Genomic DNA, 19,004 nt, shown 5'->3' on the forward strand with positions numbered 1-19,004 from the left:
GGCCTTGACTTGGAAGATTATCTTTAAAAATCCCTATGGAAGGAGCAGAACGATCATAAGATTTATTTAACAAAGATGTGGCGGCATTCACTCTGCATGCATTTAATGTCAAAGTTCTTCACTCCCCTCCAAGCACAGCCAGAAACATCTCTCACCAGTGGAAATGGGGGAAGGTATTGATAGAGAAGGGGAGCTCTTCAATAGCCTCATGTTTACAAAGAAGTTTATTGTGTTGTCAGGGAGAGAAGAAAACAGTAATCCCCACACAACATGCTTTGAATACATACAATTAAATTCATCACAGAAATACAGATTAGTTGCCAACAAACTTTGAAAGCCTGCCCCAATACCCGTGCCTCTCTCCTAATTGGGCTTAGCCAGGCATCCCAAGATACTGTTAAGTCTGAAAGTTTGCTCGAGAACCAGATCCACAGGTTAGTGCAGTTTTCTTGAGCCACTCCTAGTTGGCTAGTGGGCAAACCGCTGGGAGACTGCCATAATCTCCAAGGAGGGCAAAGTTGAAGAGAGGATGTGACACACTTACCACAGTCAGGCAGGCTACTTGTCTTAACAACATGTAGAGTGGTTTATAACCCACCGAACAAATGCACAATAGTATTGGCTCAGTCAGGATGAGATCAATTTTTCATTGCATTGTTAAAGTAAGTAGTCAATAAGATCATTTCTTTTTACGCTCTTCAAGACTACAAAGGGGATGTTTAAAGAAATAGTTGGGATCTCTTAAATTAAAAAAAAGAAAGCAATGAATTCTCTTACTTTACAGCTGAATACAAAAGTTAGCAAGCCCTCTGTTCCACTGCCATTCTTCTAAACCATCTAATCTCTCTGGAACATTAAATATTTCTTTCTGTCTGTTAAATCCTGGACTATATGCATCTGTGGTTTAGAAAATCTCAAGTGAATGTACACAAGCTGAACAAGGACCAAACCTAGGGTAACACATTCCTTGTTTTCAGTACATACTGTTTGAATTTAAACTTCAAATTGCAGCATAGTATTTGTTGCTTATTTAAAATACAAAAGAAAATCCCATCTATCCTCCAACAGCCTTAATAGCAAAGTCCCATTTTCAAAGCACAGTTCAATCCTGAACTGTGAATACTTTCTAACCATCTTCAGCTATATACATATAAAAGTAACCACAACAGCACAAGACTACATCCAGACTTACATACCTGCCAGGTAGGAAAAAAACCTAGGTGAGAGGGGCATTTTTTTCCCTTATAACACTATTTATTTAAAAGAAGTAAGATTATACTAGATGGGTCATCTTCTTTAAAAAGAAGGATAAACAAGACTCAGATACTCATAAAGAACAGTAATAAATTTTAGCTCCGTTAACACGTCAATTTACTCATTTGGGAGTTGGGTCATTTGGTAATAAAGCAAAGAGTACTTATTGGACATGTTAGCAATGCTGCAGAACCTGACAATCTAACATGTTTACCTACTTTCTCCTCCCTCGTTCTTAAACGTATTTAAAATATCCATTTACAGGGTCACAGAGAAGAATCTAGGACAGATCCATAACAACAGCGAGCTGTAAGCGCAGAAGCAACAGAAAAACACGACTTCAGAGGAAGAGGAAGTGCAACATCACATATGAGATACAATCATGTCCACAGGTGAGTAAAAACAGGACAATCTCAGAATTAGGTTAGCATTGCACTTGAGCCACTGAGAAATTAAAAGTCAAAGCATTTTAATTCTATTACTGTTTTACATAACATGATCTGTCACCGTATTCATAACACTTTGGTCTGAAAACGACTTATTGCAAGGTGAGGAGCATACCAAATAGCTGAAAGCAAAAACGTCCAGCTATCTACAGGGCAACAAAACAGGATTTATCTGATCTGTACAATAAATGCAGATGGAGGCAGACAAATTGCACCTGGCAGCGCATACAAAACACAAGACCCTTTGATTTATTTAATAAGTTACTATTGTTTGCAGTGAAGGAGGTATTATTGCCAGCTGTATGTGGGGACATATTTCAAAGAGGTTTCTTTGGTCTTAGTTTCATCCTTGGTTTTTGTCAGTTCCTTCGTGTTTGTATCTATCATTTTAACCCGAGTCTTATGCTTCCATTTCATTAGTTTGGGTTAGTTTTCCCTCTGTGTATGGTTTCGTTTTAAGAGTTTTAGCAAGTATTGATTTTCCATAATACAGACATAATTTATTCTCTCTACAACACTACACAGTTAAGCTGATGAGACCAAACAAAATAATTCAATTATTTTTCTAGTATTGTTTGCTTACACTTCTTCACATGCGATTAGTCCAATTTCATCTTGCAAAAATTAAAGCGTTATTAATTTTAGAAACTGAATATATTGGGACTAAAGCCTACCAGAGACCAAAGTTTCAGGACAAAGTTTCAGTCTCACTGCATACAAGTAATAACCAATCAGACATTACATGATGTGAAAGAGAAGTATTCATTCCACAAATTTTAAACGTAAGCAGCAAACCAAAACTTCCTTTTGTTTTAATCCCATAAACATTGGAAATATGCCACATAAGACACTATGCTAACCAGACTCTGAAAGCTAAGGATTTAAAGGCCCAATAAAGCAACAATCAAAAAACTGTGGCAATTGGGGGTGGGGGGGGGGGACAGAAAAGAAGAAATATATCACAATCAGGCCAAAGACCTGTTTAACTCAGCATCCTATCCGGGACAGTGGCCTATATGAGATACATAAAAAAAGGAACAAGTACAAAGCAAGCATATACTTCTTCCCTGGTATGCCCTTCCACAGTGAAGGAGTTTGAAACCCCAGAACTTCCTGAGCCAGAGGTAGTATCATTTGACTTATTAGTTCAATGGATTTTTTTCCCCCAGAATACTGGGGAATTACTTTTTGAACCAAATTGTGCACAAGTCTGATAATACTGTACAACTTCTTGACATTTTGTATACCAGTAAAGAAAGCAAGCAGAAGGGACTGCAAATGGATTGCTAGCCAAGGGTTTCCGATCTAATCCTTGTCACGTATTATTGCTGCTACACTAAAAAGCCTGAAAAAGCCAAAGAACTGCTATGCTAAGAACTGTACAAAAATGCAAGAAAAGCAGCAACCACTGTGCAAGGACTTTATGAGCAAAGGAGCCTAGGGAATGAAGTCAACTAAAAAAAAAATAGTCATGGCACTAGAGGAAAAAAGAAACCACTTCAAGAGGTGCTTTTCTTACAGGCAACCTCCACAATGCTACTCACGCTTGGGGCTCTCCTTAAGAGCATTTCATCTGTGAAATCATCATTCCTGCTCTCATTCAGGAGGGCACATAAGCTACCTTATCATCTCCTTTCCTCTTTTTAAAACTGGAGCACAGTGCTGCTAACAAGCAGATGGAGAATTTTTATCTGCTAGGTGCAAATTTCATAAAAATTAAATCTATTTGATGTTCTTCCATTTAAAACACGCACAGTAACAAAGCAACAACAATCAGTATTCAGTGGTCTCTTAAATCATCCCTCCCTGTTCAAAACGTGAAAATAAACTACCATACATTGTATCATCAGTAGTCTTACCTTTCTGTTCTATGATGACGACAAGGCTTGCGACTGTGTCAAAGCTGAATGACTACTGTCTACATTGTTACTTTTGACTGTTCAGAACGTCTGGAGCATGCAAGACAGACAAAAAAACTTCTACCACCACTTTCCAAAATGTTTACAAATTAATTGATGTCAACTAAGTAACAGCTGAGTAGCGCTGGGAAAAAAAAAAAAAAAAAAAAACACGTGATTCACATGTAGCCTATTTACGAATTTTTGTTTCTTTATAAAAAAATTTAGACGTCATGATCCACAAGCAACTACTGCATTAAACCATGATTTAAACATGTAAAAATGACAACTTTAGATTGCTCAAGTTTGTTGCTAAGCTATACATTCAACAAAAAATATGATGTGGAGTACTTTAAAATGACTTGCTTCATCCTAGTACTGTAAAACATTCACCACATTGTACAAGCGTGGCATAAAAATGATGTTGCCTTCCAATACTAGGTAAAATCATGTTCCGATTTTCCTTTCTTTCATTTCTCCAATTACTTCTTCCACTTGATTTAGCTTCCAACACAGCAAGCTCTGCTATAATGATTTTAGTTTATATATTTATAAACACTCAGCAACCAGGATTGCAATCAAGGAGGTACGTGCAATATCTTTCACTCAGACTCATAAAAGAAAGTGATGAATCAACTCAGCATCTTCATTATTGTTATATTAACAAAGTGATGCATTCATCTTTGTTGGTATATTTTCTTACACTGAAGAAACTAAACCAGACTTTTTCTCTGACCTAGTTTCTCCTCAGAGCTCGTTAGACTTAAGCAGCCATCAATAGATATGGGAAACATGTATCTGAAACTGTAACGCCACGTAAGAAAAGAATTTTCTGCCCCGTTCCGATATCCACTTCACTACTACTTCCCTCCACAACTCTTATAATTAGCATTAGGTTTTTAACTAGGAAATGGTCTTACAGAAGAGAAAAGCAATCACAGACTCCTCAAACTAAAATAAAAAGTAATGTAAGCCAGAAATCTAGCACTCCTGTTTGCACAGGAAAAACAAACTTGGAAAATGAGGCTCAAGCGCATCCAAAGGTTCAAAAGCAGATAGCAATGATCACCCTCATGAGTTTTTTCAGGTTTGTTTCTTGTAAAAATATTGGGTTTTTTGTTGTTTAAGTTGACACTTTTATAATCTGCTGTCTAGCTCATTGCTGTTTAGGCATGAGAGTGGTAATTATGTTCTATTTTATTTCCTTAAGTTTGTACTAACAGTCAAATCCTTTAAAAAGTCTAAAACAACTATCTTGCTATTTTTTTTTAACCCAACCTTCCCCCCTAAACTACACAGAAATATATTTCTTTCTTTCTTCTCTTACCTCCTCCTCCAGTAACTACAGGGTGAGGCTCATGAAAAACACAGGTCTGCAGCACAGCAGAGCTCCATCAAGCCTTGCTTTTTAAGCCAGTAAGTAACCTTCATATAAAAATTCTATCCTCATAATACACAACTATTTTATATCATAAGAATTTTCCCACTGAGTCCTGCAAAGCAAGAACACAGTAGCCAAAGTTCACTGTTAGTGAAATTTCCCTGTATACAGCTATATAACCCGATTTTACAAGCAGTTAGGTCAGGACCAGTCTGTAATATTGTTAATCCTTCTCTCTGAAGATGTTGCCTGCAAAGATCACAGCAGTATGAAATAAGATGCTTTATCTACAGTCACCGCAAATAAAAGGTATTTTTTTTTCTGATTCTGTCTTAAAACGCAACAATGCATTATTAGATTGGGGTATCCACTGCCCCACTCCAACCCCTGGCAACATTTGAAGGCTACAAGCAAATTGGTTCGGAAAGAGGGCAACTTATTGAAATATAAATCTCTCAATTGTCAGTCAGACATAATAATCTCAGTGCAGCTTCTGGCTCAGGAAACACCTAAATTGCAATAGAGATCCTTGTCCCACGCACAGCGTTCAACCTATACTTACATTTTTCTCCCAGTACTAACCACTACCATTCAGGACCTTAGCTAGATGAACCTTCAGTCATGTGTCATTATGGTTTATGAATACCACTTTCACTTACTACTTTGGAATTATGCTCTGATTTCCAACTTTATCCCATACTATTATGCACTCATGCATTTACACACATGCTCCAAAAGGCAGCTGCAACTACCCTGCTCATCTCAGAAAGCAAATTTAGTATTGTGGATTTATATCACTTATTCTTTTGATATTTTTATTTATTTTCTCATTCCAGAGGATCCTGAAGTTCTTCACATTCTAGTCCAATTAATTTATTACTAGAATATACCAGATTCATAGTGAAAGTCAGCAACACTGATTTTTTTTTTAATTTCATGATGCCTAAACATAATTCAACAAATATATATGTACAAAAAGAAATAGTGCTTTTCCACGAAGTCACAAAAATGAAAGATTTGAATTTAAAAACAGGTAACTCATGTTCCTTCAAATAATAGCATACACACTTCTTCCTTTCCCCTTGTACCTCTCCCTCACCCAGTCAAGCAAACTAAAAGAAATTTAGTCCGAGAAGCCTATCATCAGCTCGCTGTAGGAAAGTAAAAAGCTTCTCAAGGTAAGTCTGACTACAGCCATCTCTGTCTCAAAGGGCCGCTCTTCATCCCTGTGCCTGTTCAGAAAGCTTTAGGAACATCATGAGGTAAACATAAACTAGGCCACATAACAACAAACTGTAGAAGGCACAAAGAGCAGCAGATGATACAGAACTAGAGCTGCAAAGGGCATCCACTGCATTGCTCCAACTGGAGATCTATTTGCATCATCTTTTTATATCCGACTTCTCAACTGCTCTCAGAAAGCACTGAGGGTGGCAATGGAGAGACGACAAAATCCATACACACTGAAAAACCCACAGCATATAAGCATGGGAATAGTTGTATGGAAACCTACCACAGATTGATCTAGCCCCTAACTTTGTCTCCAGCAGCAATTAGCGGCAGATGTTTAAGGAACAGCTTAAAACTGGATAAGCATGTAGCAATACTGTCACAGAGGTCACCTTAACTCCAACTTATGGCTTCAACTAGAAGCAAGATCTTTGTATTTAATCCTCAGCAGATTTTTCTTCCATAAATTTGTCCAATTATGTTTGAGCCCATGTCATCTTTCAGCATCTACAGCACCCTGTGGCAAGGAGCTCCACAGCTCAATCACATATGGTGGGATGAATAATCTCTGTTGTTTACATTGAATCAACCTGATAGTTTCACTTGATTTCCCTTAGCTTTCATACAGTAACTAGCCATTTGGTTTACTTATTCCTTTCTATTGTGATCCACCAGTTTCTTTCATACCCTCTCTACAGCAATCTCTTTTCCATGACGAAGTCTCTTAGCCTACCTCACTTTGCATGCAGAAAACACTCCATATATCTGATCATTCTTATCAACTTTCTCTGAAGCTTTTCCAGTTCCACTACATCTTTTCCTGGGAGGAGGAAGACCAAAGCTACTATCCACAAGTACTGATGATGTAGAAACACAATGGATTTTTAAAGTTACAGGGCTTTCAGCAGCTTTTCTGTCTATTTCAGTCCCAATTGAAACCTCATCCCTTCCCATCCATGACTACTTTATATTAGGGTGAAGCTGTTCTCCCCTAACTTGTTGCCTTCACAAGCAGGCAGTTCCAATGTGCTTTTCTCACTCAGCTTCAGTAGTCCCTTTCCTATGCACAGGAATGGGTCTGCAAAACACCCACAAGTCATTTCCTCTCAGAGGAGCATCAAATTTCCCAGCAGCCCCATGATTCATACGAAAAGGGAACAGAGCCTTTACTCCACTGATGAGAAGAATACAAGCAGAAAAAATAGAAAAATCTTGAAAAAAGGAGAAAAAAAAAATCACAAAACACTGAAGGTTGCAGCAACAGCACTAGTAAAATACCTGATATGAGGAGCTGCTGCAGCTACCATTTTTGAGCAGTTGCTACCATAGGAGACTATGTGGTGGTGCAGAAGAGAATGGTTGTATTAGGCAAGACAGAACAGGTGAATGACAGCCCAAGCAATGACCAGGTGAGGGTGAACAGGGGCAAGTCAATGAAATAGTGACTGAGCTGGGAAGAGGAGACTGAGTGGGTGGACAGTGACTTGGACGGAGTCAAAAAGCATGCCACTGTGTTGGGACACCGAGCAGTGAGTAAACAGCGAGGTGCGGCAGCTTTTCATGTGCTCAAGAAGCAGGAGTGAAAAAGGCTGGGATAAAGCTGTAGGTAGTGAGAGAGATACTGCATGAAGTACAAATTTATGAACATTTTTCCCCGTGAGACAGAGAGAGAAAGACAAAGCCACCGAGTAGCCGAGGCTGCGTTAGAGAAAAAAGAAAAAAGTGGGGCAGTAGGGTTGTACGCAGCTGGCACAAATGTGGAGTGTGCGCTAGTAAATTCTCGCAGAACAGGCAAAATCCCCTTTAACGTTTTACAAATATGGAGTGAAGACTTGAGTTCCAGCCTATCTCTATAGAACTTCTTCACAGAAAGGGTTAATTTAGTCAAAGTTATTAGTCTGGAATGCAAGTGTCCTGATAACAAAAGAATTGTAAATCTAAATTGTCATATACAGATGATTCAGACGTTTGTATAGAAATTGTTTATCGCAAAGTAAAAGCAACAGACCATGACACAGACCCTGCCAAATTGGATATAGGAGCCATTAGAATTTTACCGCACCACAGTCCTATTTCATCATCCCCCAAAAAGCAACCCCTCATGCCCCACAAAAGTCCCCACCTCCAAATTTCTTAAGTTCACTGTAAATATTCTCAGTTTTATTCAGCTTGCTCTGCTCCAGTTTATTCCTTTCTTATCTGACACGCTTCCACATTGCAATGGGAGACAGAAATAAACGTTCTGATCCCAACAGCATGCCACCCAACTGCATTCTTTCCAAACAAAGGATGCAGTGACAAGAAATAAATAAATACACAGAATACATACCTGCCGCCTTCCTTCTTACATGTGAGATAAAAACAAGCACAGAAGTTACACAGGCACACAACTGGGAGAGAGCCTCACCCATTAAAAAGAGGGAGAAAGCACAGACAGACACAGCCTCAAGGGCTTTTAATAACCATTGATCTAGTTTCTAAACTTTGATCTTCCTCTGTTTTCTGAAGTATTTTAAGTTTAATTCCAGAGCATCAATATTCAGTAGATTCTATAAAGAATTACAAAGAATACAATAACCCTTGCCACAAAAGGAACTGTTCTGTTCCTGCTAAAAATGGCAAAAAAAAACATGAGCAGATGAAGCCTAAATGTTTAAAATACAGGGATAATTCGATAATTTTAGTGTACTTAATGTTTTACTCGGTCCACCAAGAACTGGAGGACTTTGGATATTTAATATTTTATTTTCACTTAATAGCCATTCTATATGCAGCATTACACTTTCTTTTTTTTTTAAATAGCTGTGCATATTTCTTTTTTGTATTGCCATAACAAAACTCTAGATCAGTAAGTTTGAGCTTGTGAACATATGCAAGCAGCAACTTCACAAGGTGCCTTAAATGGACAAGAAATATTTGCCTCACCAAAGGATGCAAAAATATGCCTGGCGGTAAGAAAGCATTTTACCTTTTCTGTTCAACTGAGTCCTTTCTCTAAGCAAACTAACTGACTGGTGAAAGAAACAGTCATGTAAAGACTATAAAACTATTTTTAAAACAAACTTACAACCCGTAAGAAATATAAAAACAAAGGCTCTTTTTTAAGCGCTTTGTGAACACTTTGATAATCAAATTCTAACATATTTTAGCCATATATGTTAATTCCTGTTTGAAGTATACAGATCTCTTTTTCCAAAACCAGAGTATTTGGAAAGCACATTGATCAGAACAACAGATGATCAAGACTATTCCTACATATTCCACTAAAACTTCTCCTCCCCCATTGCCCTCAAAAAGGATTTCAAATAAATTAAAATCAAGTTCTTCTGCAGTTTGGCCCAAGGAGTCCTGAGAAACACAAAGTTAGACAAATCAAATACCAGCAGCTTTCTCACTGTCCTCATGGTTCTCTGCAGAGTGTGAAACTATCAGCAAATTATCCATAATGAAAAACAGAGGGTCTTGTTAGAGGTGAGGAAAATGAGACAAAAGCCTTCACTTCCTATTAATTTTGTTAATTCTTCTGGCTTTATCCTTTCAGAGGACAGCACTGCACAACCCAAGGCACATGTCCTACTCTTTCCTCATTAGTTCTACTGCTCTTTTCTGGTCTAAGCACCTATCAGCCTATGGAAAGGAAGACACGAGACCCTCTTTCATTGCTTTTCCTCCTGAGACCGAGGTCAGGACCCCAACAGGGCAAGCATATACCTCTTTGCTTCTCCCCAAAACTTCAAAAGACTCTCTGCAATGTTCTTAAGAGAGTCACATTGCCAAGAGGTTCCCGGCCTGAGAAAACCCAGATCCCTTCCATGGAATGCAGCCACAGCAAAACTAAAACAGGCCATTGCGATCTTGTTTAAAGCACTAGGCAAATGTGGAAAAGAGAGGATGGCGGGGGAGAGCAAAGAGGAGGGTATTTGATACAAGTAGGCAGAGATAGCAATGCTGTCAACTGCACTTAAAGTTGTTGCTCTCCAGAGCTGCATGAGAAAAAAAAAAATGCAGCTCAGCTGAAGCCTTAAGTTAAACAAAGCAGAGGAGCTGGATTAGTGTACACAAACAGCCCAGTATTTAAATCAACGTAAAAATACAGTCTTGGAATGACAGCACATGGCATCAAGGTCTAAAGTCTGTCTATGTCACTGTGGTAACTTCTGCAATTCATCAGATTTTGTACATCCAGGTTGTGGTATACAAGATTGAATTTTACACTTGGCTAATAAAATATCTAGACTATTTCACAAAATAAGCACAAAGTAGTATAGCTACCCTCAGGGACAGTTGGATCTCATACAAGAGCACAGAAACACACATGCAAGCACATACAAGCATACATGACAATTCTGATCAAAGACACTTCTTTCAGAATGGGCGCCATGGCCCTTCAATATTTTTATATTGCAGAAAAAACATTTATTGTCAAGTTGCTCATTCTTGAGGAGGACAATGAGCCAGTTCAGCTATGTTGAGATTTGAACCCGTCTCCTGAAATCATACAGAAAAGTCTTCCCAATACGATATTTTAAACCATTAAAGCGAGCACTATCTGAACCAATTAGGTATTAGCTGACCTATTATCTTCAATGCTGCTTTAAAATTAATTGCTTAACTGGAGACATGATAGAAGCTAGTCATAATACAGAAAATCACAGCTCACACAGAACTATACGACTTTCTATTCCAATAATCTGACCAAGTCAGTGAAACAGAACACTGACAGAACTATTGGTTGCAACTAAAGAAAAAAGCGTTGACATTTTGTTTCTGGATCAGAGGATGCAGTGACACCCCTGTAGCAGAAAGCAGCTGGTGTATTAGTTCAGTTTTGTCCAGCAGGCCAGGTACAAATGATTTCATCTCACTGATGTGAATGCAAATGGCATTTATTTCCATATTGTTATTGACTTGCAGCATTTGGATGAGTAGGTCTTGCTACAAAAGACCGATTCTACACAAAAAATAAGCTACCTTTTTGCCGGGAGGGAGAGGGGGAAAGGGGAGGGACATGGAGCAGAGAGACAGAGAAGGAAAAAGAAAGTTGCCCAGACAGGTAGTGCTGTTTCCTGAGTTTCTCAAGACCTAACTGGATAAGAGGGCTGAGTAACCTCATTTGACCTCACAGCCACCTGCTCGGAGCAAGCTGGGCTACAGACATCCTGAGGTCCCTTCCAACCTGAATTACTCAATGAAGAACACTTAAAAATTACAGAATGCTTGTGGGTGTTCTTGCATATATTCTAGCATGCTTCCTTGGTAAAGGACTGGTAAAAATAATCGCTTACAACAACACGGTCATATCATCATCCTTTATCAGCGTTAAGTCATCAGTCTGACAGGATGACACAAATCCCATTTCACATAATAATGATTCCCTACCTTGAGATAATCTATTTTAAATTCTGTTATGCAACAGTAATGCTAGACTCAATTCTAATTACCGAGCCAATGATGGTTGCAGTTACCATTATAATTGATCAAGAAAGCAAGGACAAAAAAGCAGGCCCAGAAATCATATCAAAATCTTGGCCATGCATGATTCCACTCACCCTTTACGTGATCTCTGTAGAATACCATTCAATATTTTGAATCTTCCCCATTCAACATCACAAAAGGGAAGAGACATTTCTGAATAAAATTGACAGCAAGAAATCAACATAATTTTGAAACTGAATGGGCCCAATTTTGACAGATCAGAAGGCCTCAGATACAAACCATGCACCTACATATATCCACAAGCAGGAAGAATTTTTCAAACAACATGGTCGTCTTCACTCAGTAAAAAACTGAAAATTAACTTTTGCACAACGTTACAACAACTTTTTGCACAACACCCCACAAAAATCACACCAGATCTCCCACTGCCAGGGCACAGAGTGCATCACAGTAGGGAACTGAGAATTTAACAGAATTTGGAATTATAGGAAATGTAGCAATCTCTTTCTTAATTGACCATTACCAGAGAGCAAGACATTTGAGGCTATTAGCATTCTATATGTGTTTATAGGGAAGAAATTCTTAACCATGTGGTAAGTCAGCTTTTTGCTTAGTTTTCAGGAAAAATAGATGTTAACATTAAAAGACTTACTAGTGTGTTCTGCAATAAAGAATGTCCGCTGTAACGAGGTAAGCTTTATTAGTGCTGCGTAATAAGTACAGAAGACTATCTAATTCCTAGACGTTAACAATATAAGGGGCAAAAAGTACTCCTCATGCCATTCTGGGATAAATCTCACTTGCCCTGCGTATAAAGCAAGCAAATCTGGCTGCACATCAGACACTGATAAGTACATTTAACATACAGGACAAAAAGAAACAGACAGACTCCATAAGATAGAGAAATTATACACTCCACAAAAATTCTGGCCTACTTTAAGAGATTAAGTTACCAAAAGTGTTTCAAGGAGGGATCTGAGCATGGAAGAAGCAGCCACTCAGTGCACAGGAAAGAGAAAGTTCCCAGTGTAGGAGGTAGTATGGCAGGAGGCACGTAAAATAACACGAAACTTCACTTAATCCCTAGCATTAAAGTATTTAGAATTTGAAAATATTTCAGAGATGAATAATTCTTATAAAATAACAAACTTTGGCCTATAAGATAAGCCCTCTGCACAAGTCAGGCAAAAAGCAGTCATTCCCATTCCCAGTATCCATTGGACGACAGGACCAAATGCACCCTCGGCAACTTTGCTGATGATCCTAAACTGGGGGGAATGGCCGAGAGACCAGAAGGCTGTGCTGCCCTTCGGAGGGACGTGGACAGGCTGGAGAGCTGGGCGGAGAGGAACGGCAGGAAGTTCAGCAAAGGCAAGTGCAGGGTCCTGCACCTAGGCAGGAATAACCCCATGCAGCAGGACAGGCCGGGGGTTGACCTGCTGGGAAGCAGCTCTGCAGAGAAGGACCTAGGAGTGCTGGTGGACAGCAAGTTAAGCATGAGGCAGCAATGTGCCCTTGTGGCCAAGAAGGCCAAGGGTCTCCTGGGGTGCCTTAGGCAGAGTGTTGCCAGCAGGTGGAGGGAGGTGATCCTGCCCCTCTGCTCAGCCCTGGGGAGGCCTCACCTGGAGTACTGTGTCCAGTGCTGGGCTCCGCAGTACAAGACAGACGTGAAGCTACTAGAGTGAGTCCAGTGGAGGGCTACCAAGATGAAGGGATTGGAGTATCTCTCCTATGAAGGAAGGCTGCGAGAGCTGGTCCTGTTGAGCCTGGAGAAGAGAAGACTTGGGGTGGGGTGGGGTGGGGGGGCAATCTTATCAATGTGTGTAAGTATCTGAAGGAAGGGTGTCAAGAGGGTGGGGCCAGACTCTTCTCCGTGGTGCCCAGCGACAGGACAAGAGGCAACAGGCACAAACTGGAACACAAAAAGCTCCATCTGAACGTGAGGACAAACAACTTTCCTGTGAGGGTGAGTGAGCAGTGGAAGAGGTTGCCCGGAGAGGTTGTGGAGTCTCCATCCTTGGAGATATTCCAAAGTCATCTGGATAGAGTTCTAGGCAACCTGCTTTAGGAGAAGGAATTGGAGCAGATGATCTCCAGACTGGACTAGATCTCCCTTCCAACCTCAACTATTCTTGCTTCTGCAATTCCTAAAGCAGAAAAATGTGTTAGAACAACTGTGAGGTGACTATATGGTGCTTTTTCAATATTAACTTTAATCGTTAATCATTATTTTAGCACCATAGTTTCCAAGAAAAAGGTTAGTTGGGCCCCTTCCACAGGCAACTGAAAGCAGAGGAATTCTCAGGAGAAAAAAAATCAACTGAGATCAGGCCTTGCCAGATCTTTGTCCTGCATCATTTTAAGCAAAATTCAACTAGTTATAGGTCAAAAGAAAGTTAACAATAATAATTAAAAATTCTCCAATCCCTAACCCCTAAATATATACATAGAGGAAAGTAAAACATTACCATATCATATCTCACATATATTTTTTCAAAAAACCTGAATTGAACCTAAACCAAAGATGAGCCAACAGTTGCTTACCACAAGACCAGCTTCCTTCATCTTGTCTTCCTCATTACTCCCTATCAAGTAGTTTTACATTTCAGAGATGACTAGTTGATAAGAAAAACACGGCACAGGGACTTCAAATGGAACACAAACTTAATTGGGACTATAGTTTTACACTGTAAACATAAGCAAAAGTTTTATCTTTACACTGGTACATCAAGTCTTTATAAATAATTTTCACTAAATAGAAGTAACTTTCAAATTAAATCTACTGGTGTATTGGAGAGGGAAAAAAAAAAGCTGTAAAGTTATCCATCTTTTGAGATTTTCCCATTAGAAACTTAGCACACTCTTACCATGGGTAAATACTGCAATAAAGATATTTTGGCAGCAATCCTAAACCTCCTGAACCTCTTGGCATTTGGCATATTTTGAAGTGGGGTAAAATAAATTTCATGGTCTTTTGATTATCCACACACTCCATTAGGTTCCAGAGATTTAGTAAGTACCACAAAAATGATGATACATCAACATTTGGCTTTTTTTCTTCCCCAACCATGAACCAGGCTACAAAATTAACAGGCCTTTTTAAAGAATACTCATACAGCAATGATCTCCTATAGCGAGCACTTCTTTTATATTCTCTGTTTCCTTGGAACTCTCTCAAACAGCTTGCCCGCAATTTTTCCTAGGAAAACAGCACATCCCAAGTAAAGAAAAGCAAACAAAGCAACAGACAATGATCACCGGGGATTTATCCTCCTGCACACACCAAATTCACAGAAGAAGTCTTACTGATGAGGCTGATCACCCATGGAAATTCCCACAGCATGACATTCTGACACGGGGTGGGGGAGCAGGGGGAAATCTGCAAAGGGATTCTCAGATTTCTAATCTACCCACAAATTTTGTAGTAGCATAACTATTCTGGTTAGGATTAAAGGTTTTTTATTACAATATGGTTGCACCCAAACGAGGCCTCCTATGAACATCATTTACTAAGACGAATGCGTCTCATAACGTTTATCCAACTTTCCACCTACAGTGTGGCTAACTCATGCTGGTATAATAAAAGTGGAACAACTTTTACTGCTTGCATAAATTCTAGTTGTGTTTTCCCAGATTTATGCATCCTGGACACTCTCTTCCAACACTGCTGCCTAGGACTCAAGCTATTTTAAATGAATTCCTCAAGAACCTGGAAGACATTTAGGTTATTAACCTGTGATGAACTCTGATCTGTAGAAGCTAAATTGCCACCAACACCCAAAAGAGACAGCTGAAAGGCAGATCACATACGTCTACACAATGGTCAATGTGCTGCAGAGATGTATGTCGAGAGTCACTTTCTTCACAGTCTGGATGCAACATGAAAGTATCCTTACAAAAGCTGCAAAATCCTTTATTTGACAGCCTTTCCTGGGAAACTGAAAACAACTCTTAATGTTCAAGCAGAACTTAATTTCATACTCCAGCTGTATTCTCTCACAGTGATTTTAGTAACGAATGGATAAATAAATAAATTCAAATACATTTGGGTAAAGCTTTAATCTGTTTCGGTAACAGCATCACGCAGCTCACTGGACAGACTTCCTTTCCGCATTCCTCTCTCTATAAGCGACCAAAAGACCTTGCCCGCGCCCCGCCGCCGCCACCGCGGGGCCGCGACCCCCGCCTGCGCGTCGCTGCCGCGGGGGCGCTCACAGCGGCAGGACGCGGCCGCGGCCGCTCCCGACGCGCCGCGCGGCCTCTGGCGCCCCCTGCCGGCAGCGCGGCGGCGGCGCTGTCCCCGCGGAGCGCTCCGAGGCGCTGGCCCGGCCGGAGGGGCACGGGGGCGCGCCTCCTCGCCACGGCCAGGCTCGGGCGGCGACGGCAGCCAAACGCCTGCGGCTTGGGGGAGCTCACGGCTCCCTTAGCGAGCGCTGGCGCATGGAAACAGGCTGGCAGTCGCCCAGGCCAGCTTCCAACTCCAGAGGGCTAACTTCAAAGGCAGCTTGCTTATCTAATCATGTGCTGAACCCGCAAAACGGGGGCTCCGCGGGCTCTCCAGCCCCCGTTCGGGTGCTCGGCCACCCCTCAGAGTGTAACACTGTTCACACTGTGCTCACGCACAGTTTTTGGGCACAAATTGAAATACAAGAAACTCCATTTAAACATGAGGAAACCCTTCTTTACTGTGAGGGTGATCAAACAGGAACAGGTTGCCCAGAGAGGTTGTGGCGCCTCCATCCTTGGAGACGTTCAAAACCCAGCTGGACACAGTCCTGGGCAACCTGCTGTGGCTGACCCTGCTTGAGCAGGGGGTTGGACATGATCTCCAGAGGTGCCTTTCAACCTCAATCACTCCATGATTCTGTGACCTCATGACCTATTTCTAGGTGGGGGCAATGTTTAGTTTTGAGGTTTGGCAGTCCAAAAATGCATTGAACTTCTTGTGTATAGAATTTCTTTTGGAGAGAAGGGGTAAAGAAAAACCTCATATTCCTCCAAACTAAATTTAATTGGGTATAAATACATTCCATAATTATTGTTGACTTCGTTTAAACACTGAAACGACTTCTCACCTTACAAAGGTCATCATTCTCCTCTTTGGCAGGCAGAGAATTTAGATTGGTGCAGGAGTCAGAGTCTGATATGTCCAGTGAACCATCATCTTTTTCTGATCCATCACCCTTATCAGTAGAATCACTGTCCTTCTCCCACTCAATGAACTGTGGTTCATCTAAAATAAAAATATTTGTTAAAATGCATTTTTCTTAATCATCATCCATATATTATTCATAAGTATGAATGCAAACATACTAATACTATAATTAGCTGGGGAAAAATGCAATACATTTTGCTACATATGCCCGATGGATCTTTATGTTTAACTATTTTTATAGATGATGAATGTGATCTTATCTCTCATAAAAGCCAAATCCTATTAGGTAATGAAAGTTTCTGTGAATAAAGATTAAAAAAAACTACATACAACAAAGATTTCAAAGCACTGCCCACGAGGGGATACTATTTTTAACTGCTTAGGTTGGTAGTTTTTTTAGTTTAGTTATTTTTTATTAGTTTTTCTAGTTGTTAGTTAGGGGTTTTCTGTCCATTTGCATTAGATTTTCAAAGTGTACTTGTTCAAACTTAACTGGTTTTAAGCAAATACCTCAGACAGTTACCTGGAGCACCTGAGAAGTTGGTAGATGTAAACATCTGCTGCAAGAGCGGTAAACTCCAGAGAAACAAAAAGGCTGGTTGAAATGGTAACCTCCTAAAACACTACAGCTAAATACACAAGTCTGTGACTCAAACCTTTAGGCACACCAGACAGAGGATTCCTTCCTCACGATCATGCGATGTTCAGTGCAACTACAGAAGTCCATTCACACCATCTGAGGGGTGCGAGGATCTTCTTCAGTGGAAGCCTGAGCTGCCTCCGTAGCAGCCCTCACCACCTTTCAAGTCCACCTGAACATGTGGCCATAAGTTACTGAGAAGAAAAATCTCATTCTATTTTGTATAAATAAGCTTATTTGGAGAAGAAGGGGCAAGAAGTTGTTCGGCTGGTTTTGCTTCTGTGCTTTCGCAAATAATGTAAATGTCACATTTCTAACACTGAAAGAATCATATACAGGGAACAGGAAGCAGAGCAAGGAAAAAAAAATCTATCAAATGCTCTAGGCATTTTTATAGATATATGGATCTGCGATAGTACATTTCAGAATTTACAGTGCTACTATAGTCTATATTACTCATTTCTTAAGGGAACTTCCAAAATTCTGAAGTCATCCAGACAAACACAGCACTCTGGTGGTTGCTTTTACCACATACACAAATGCATTTCTTTTTCTAATTATAAGAAAGTCGTATCAAAAAGAACTTGTAAACATAGACATTGGTAAGTCTGTGTAACACAAACAGGTCTCTTGAAGCGGTGTGGAAAGTATGACTGCAACATAAATTCCTTAACGAAATATGAGACAATCAGTTTTATCTTATCAAGTTGACACTTTGTCTCTGAATCTTACATCCTTTCACATAAAGTTCACACTTTTAAAAACCTTTCCTCAGCTACCATCGCCACATGTATAATTAGACACACATAATATGCACACACACACACAGATATACACCTACAATACCATAATTACTGTGTATGATGCTTACTTGAAAAAGCATGGAATACCCAGTTCTCTTTCTCCCCACTTCTTTCAGTAACTCAATACATTTGGGGGTTTAGAAGAAGAAGAATAGGAAAATATTGGATTTCCTCAGTGCCTTCAAGCATGTACCTTCCATAAAGTATCAAGGTTCCTTCATTTGCATGGAGAAACCAAATCTCGCTATCTCATGAGAGCAGAGTTTCTCGAGTAGCAGTCTGCATATTCTCTCTCTTTACAAAAATAAAAGACTAAAATCTGCAGGATATATTCATTGCTACTGAATTGTCCCTTACATAACGCTTATAACGAACAACTGCAATATGATGATATCAATGACAGGTTAAAAAGATTCCTTGTGAGCGTTACATTGCAGTCTAGAAAATAGATAGTCCTTCCATTTCAACAAGAAGGAAAGAGAGTTACTAGGAATTACAGCAAATGACCATTTCTCTCCCTTCTGTCACCCACTGCTCCACGAATCAGAAAATTAATCCCAAGAACAAAACTCACTGCTGTTCACACAATGCAGCTAACAGGAAACAAGGAATACTGTGTACTGAAATGAAACTCCTACCACAGGAAACGCTAACCGCTACTGCAAAGTCTGCTACATCTAGGCAGTGGATGCAGATAGCAATATCACTAGTAGAACAGAGCAGGCAGCTCAAGGTGTTCACAAGCCCTGTATCTATACCAC

General features: G+C 40.0%; 1 protein-coding gene across 4 annotated transcripts in view; it reads right to left on the minus strand.

Annotated features, from left to right (window-relative positions):
- SPIDR (scaffold protein involved in DNA repair) overlaps window positions 1–19,004 on the minus strand; it is a 212,745-nt gene that overhangs the window by 182,975 nt on the left and 10,766 nt on the right. For 3 of the 4 annotated variants that reach the window (XM_068932758.1, XM_068932757.1, XM_068932756.1), the window contains exon 5: window positions 16,721–16,878. In XM_068932758.1, coding sequence (XP_068788859.1) covers window positions 16,721–16,878 — 158 coding nt within the window. Of the gene's footprint in view, window positions 1–9,589; window positions 9,787–16,720; window positions 16,879–19,004 lie in introns of those variants that run through there. The other variant, XM_068932759.1, reaches the window with a different exon arrangement.

Source organism: Struthio camelus, chromosome 2 (assembly GCF_040807025.1).
Source record: "Struthio camelus isolate bStrCam1 chromosome 2, bStrCam1.hap1, whole genome shotgun sequence".
In the NCBI taxonomy this organism is placed as follows: domain Eukaryota; kingdom Metazoa; phylum Chordata; class Aves; order Struthioniformes; family Struthionidae; genus Struthio; species Struthio camelus.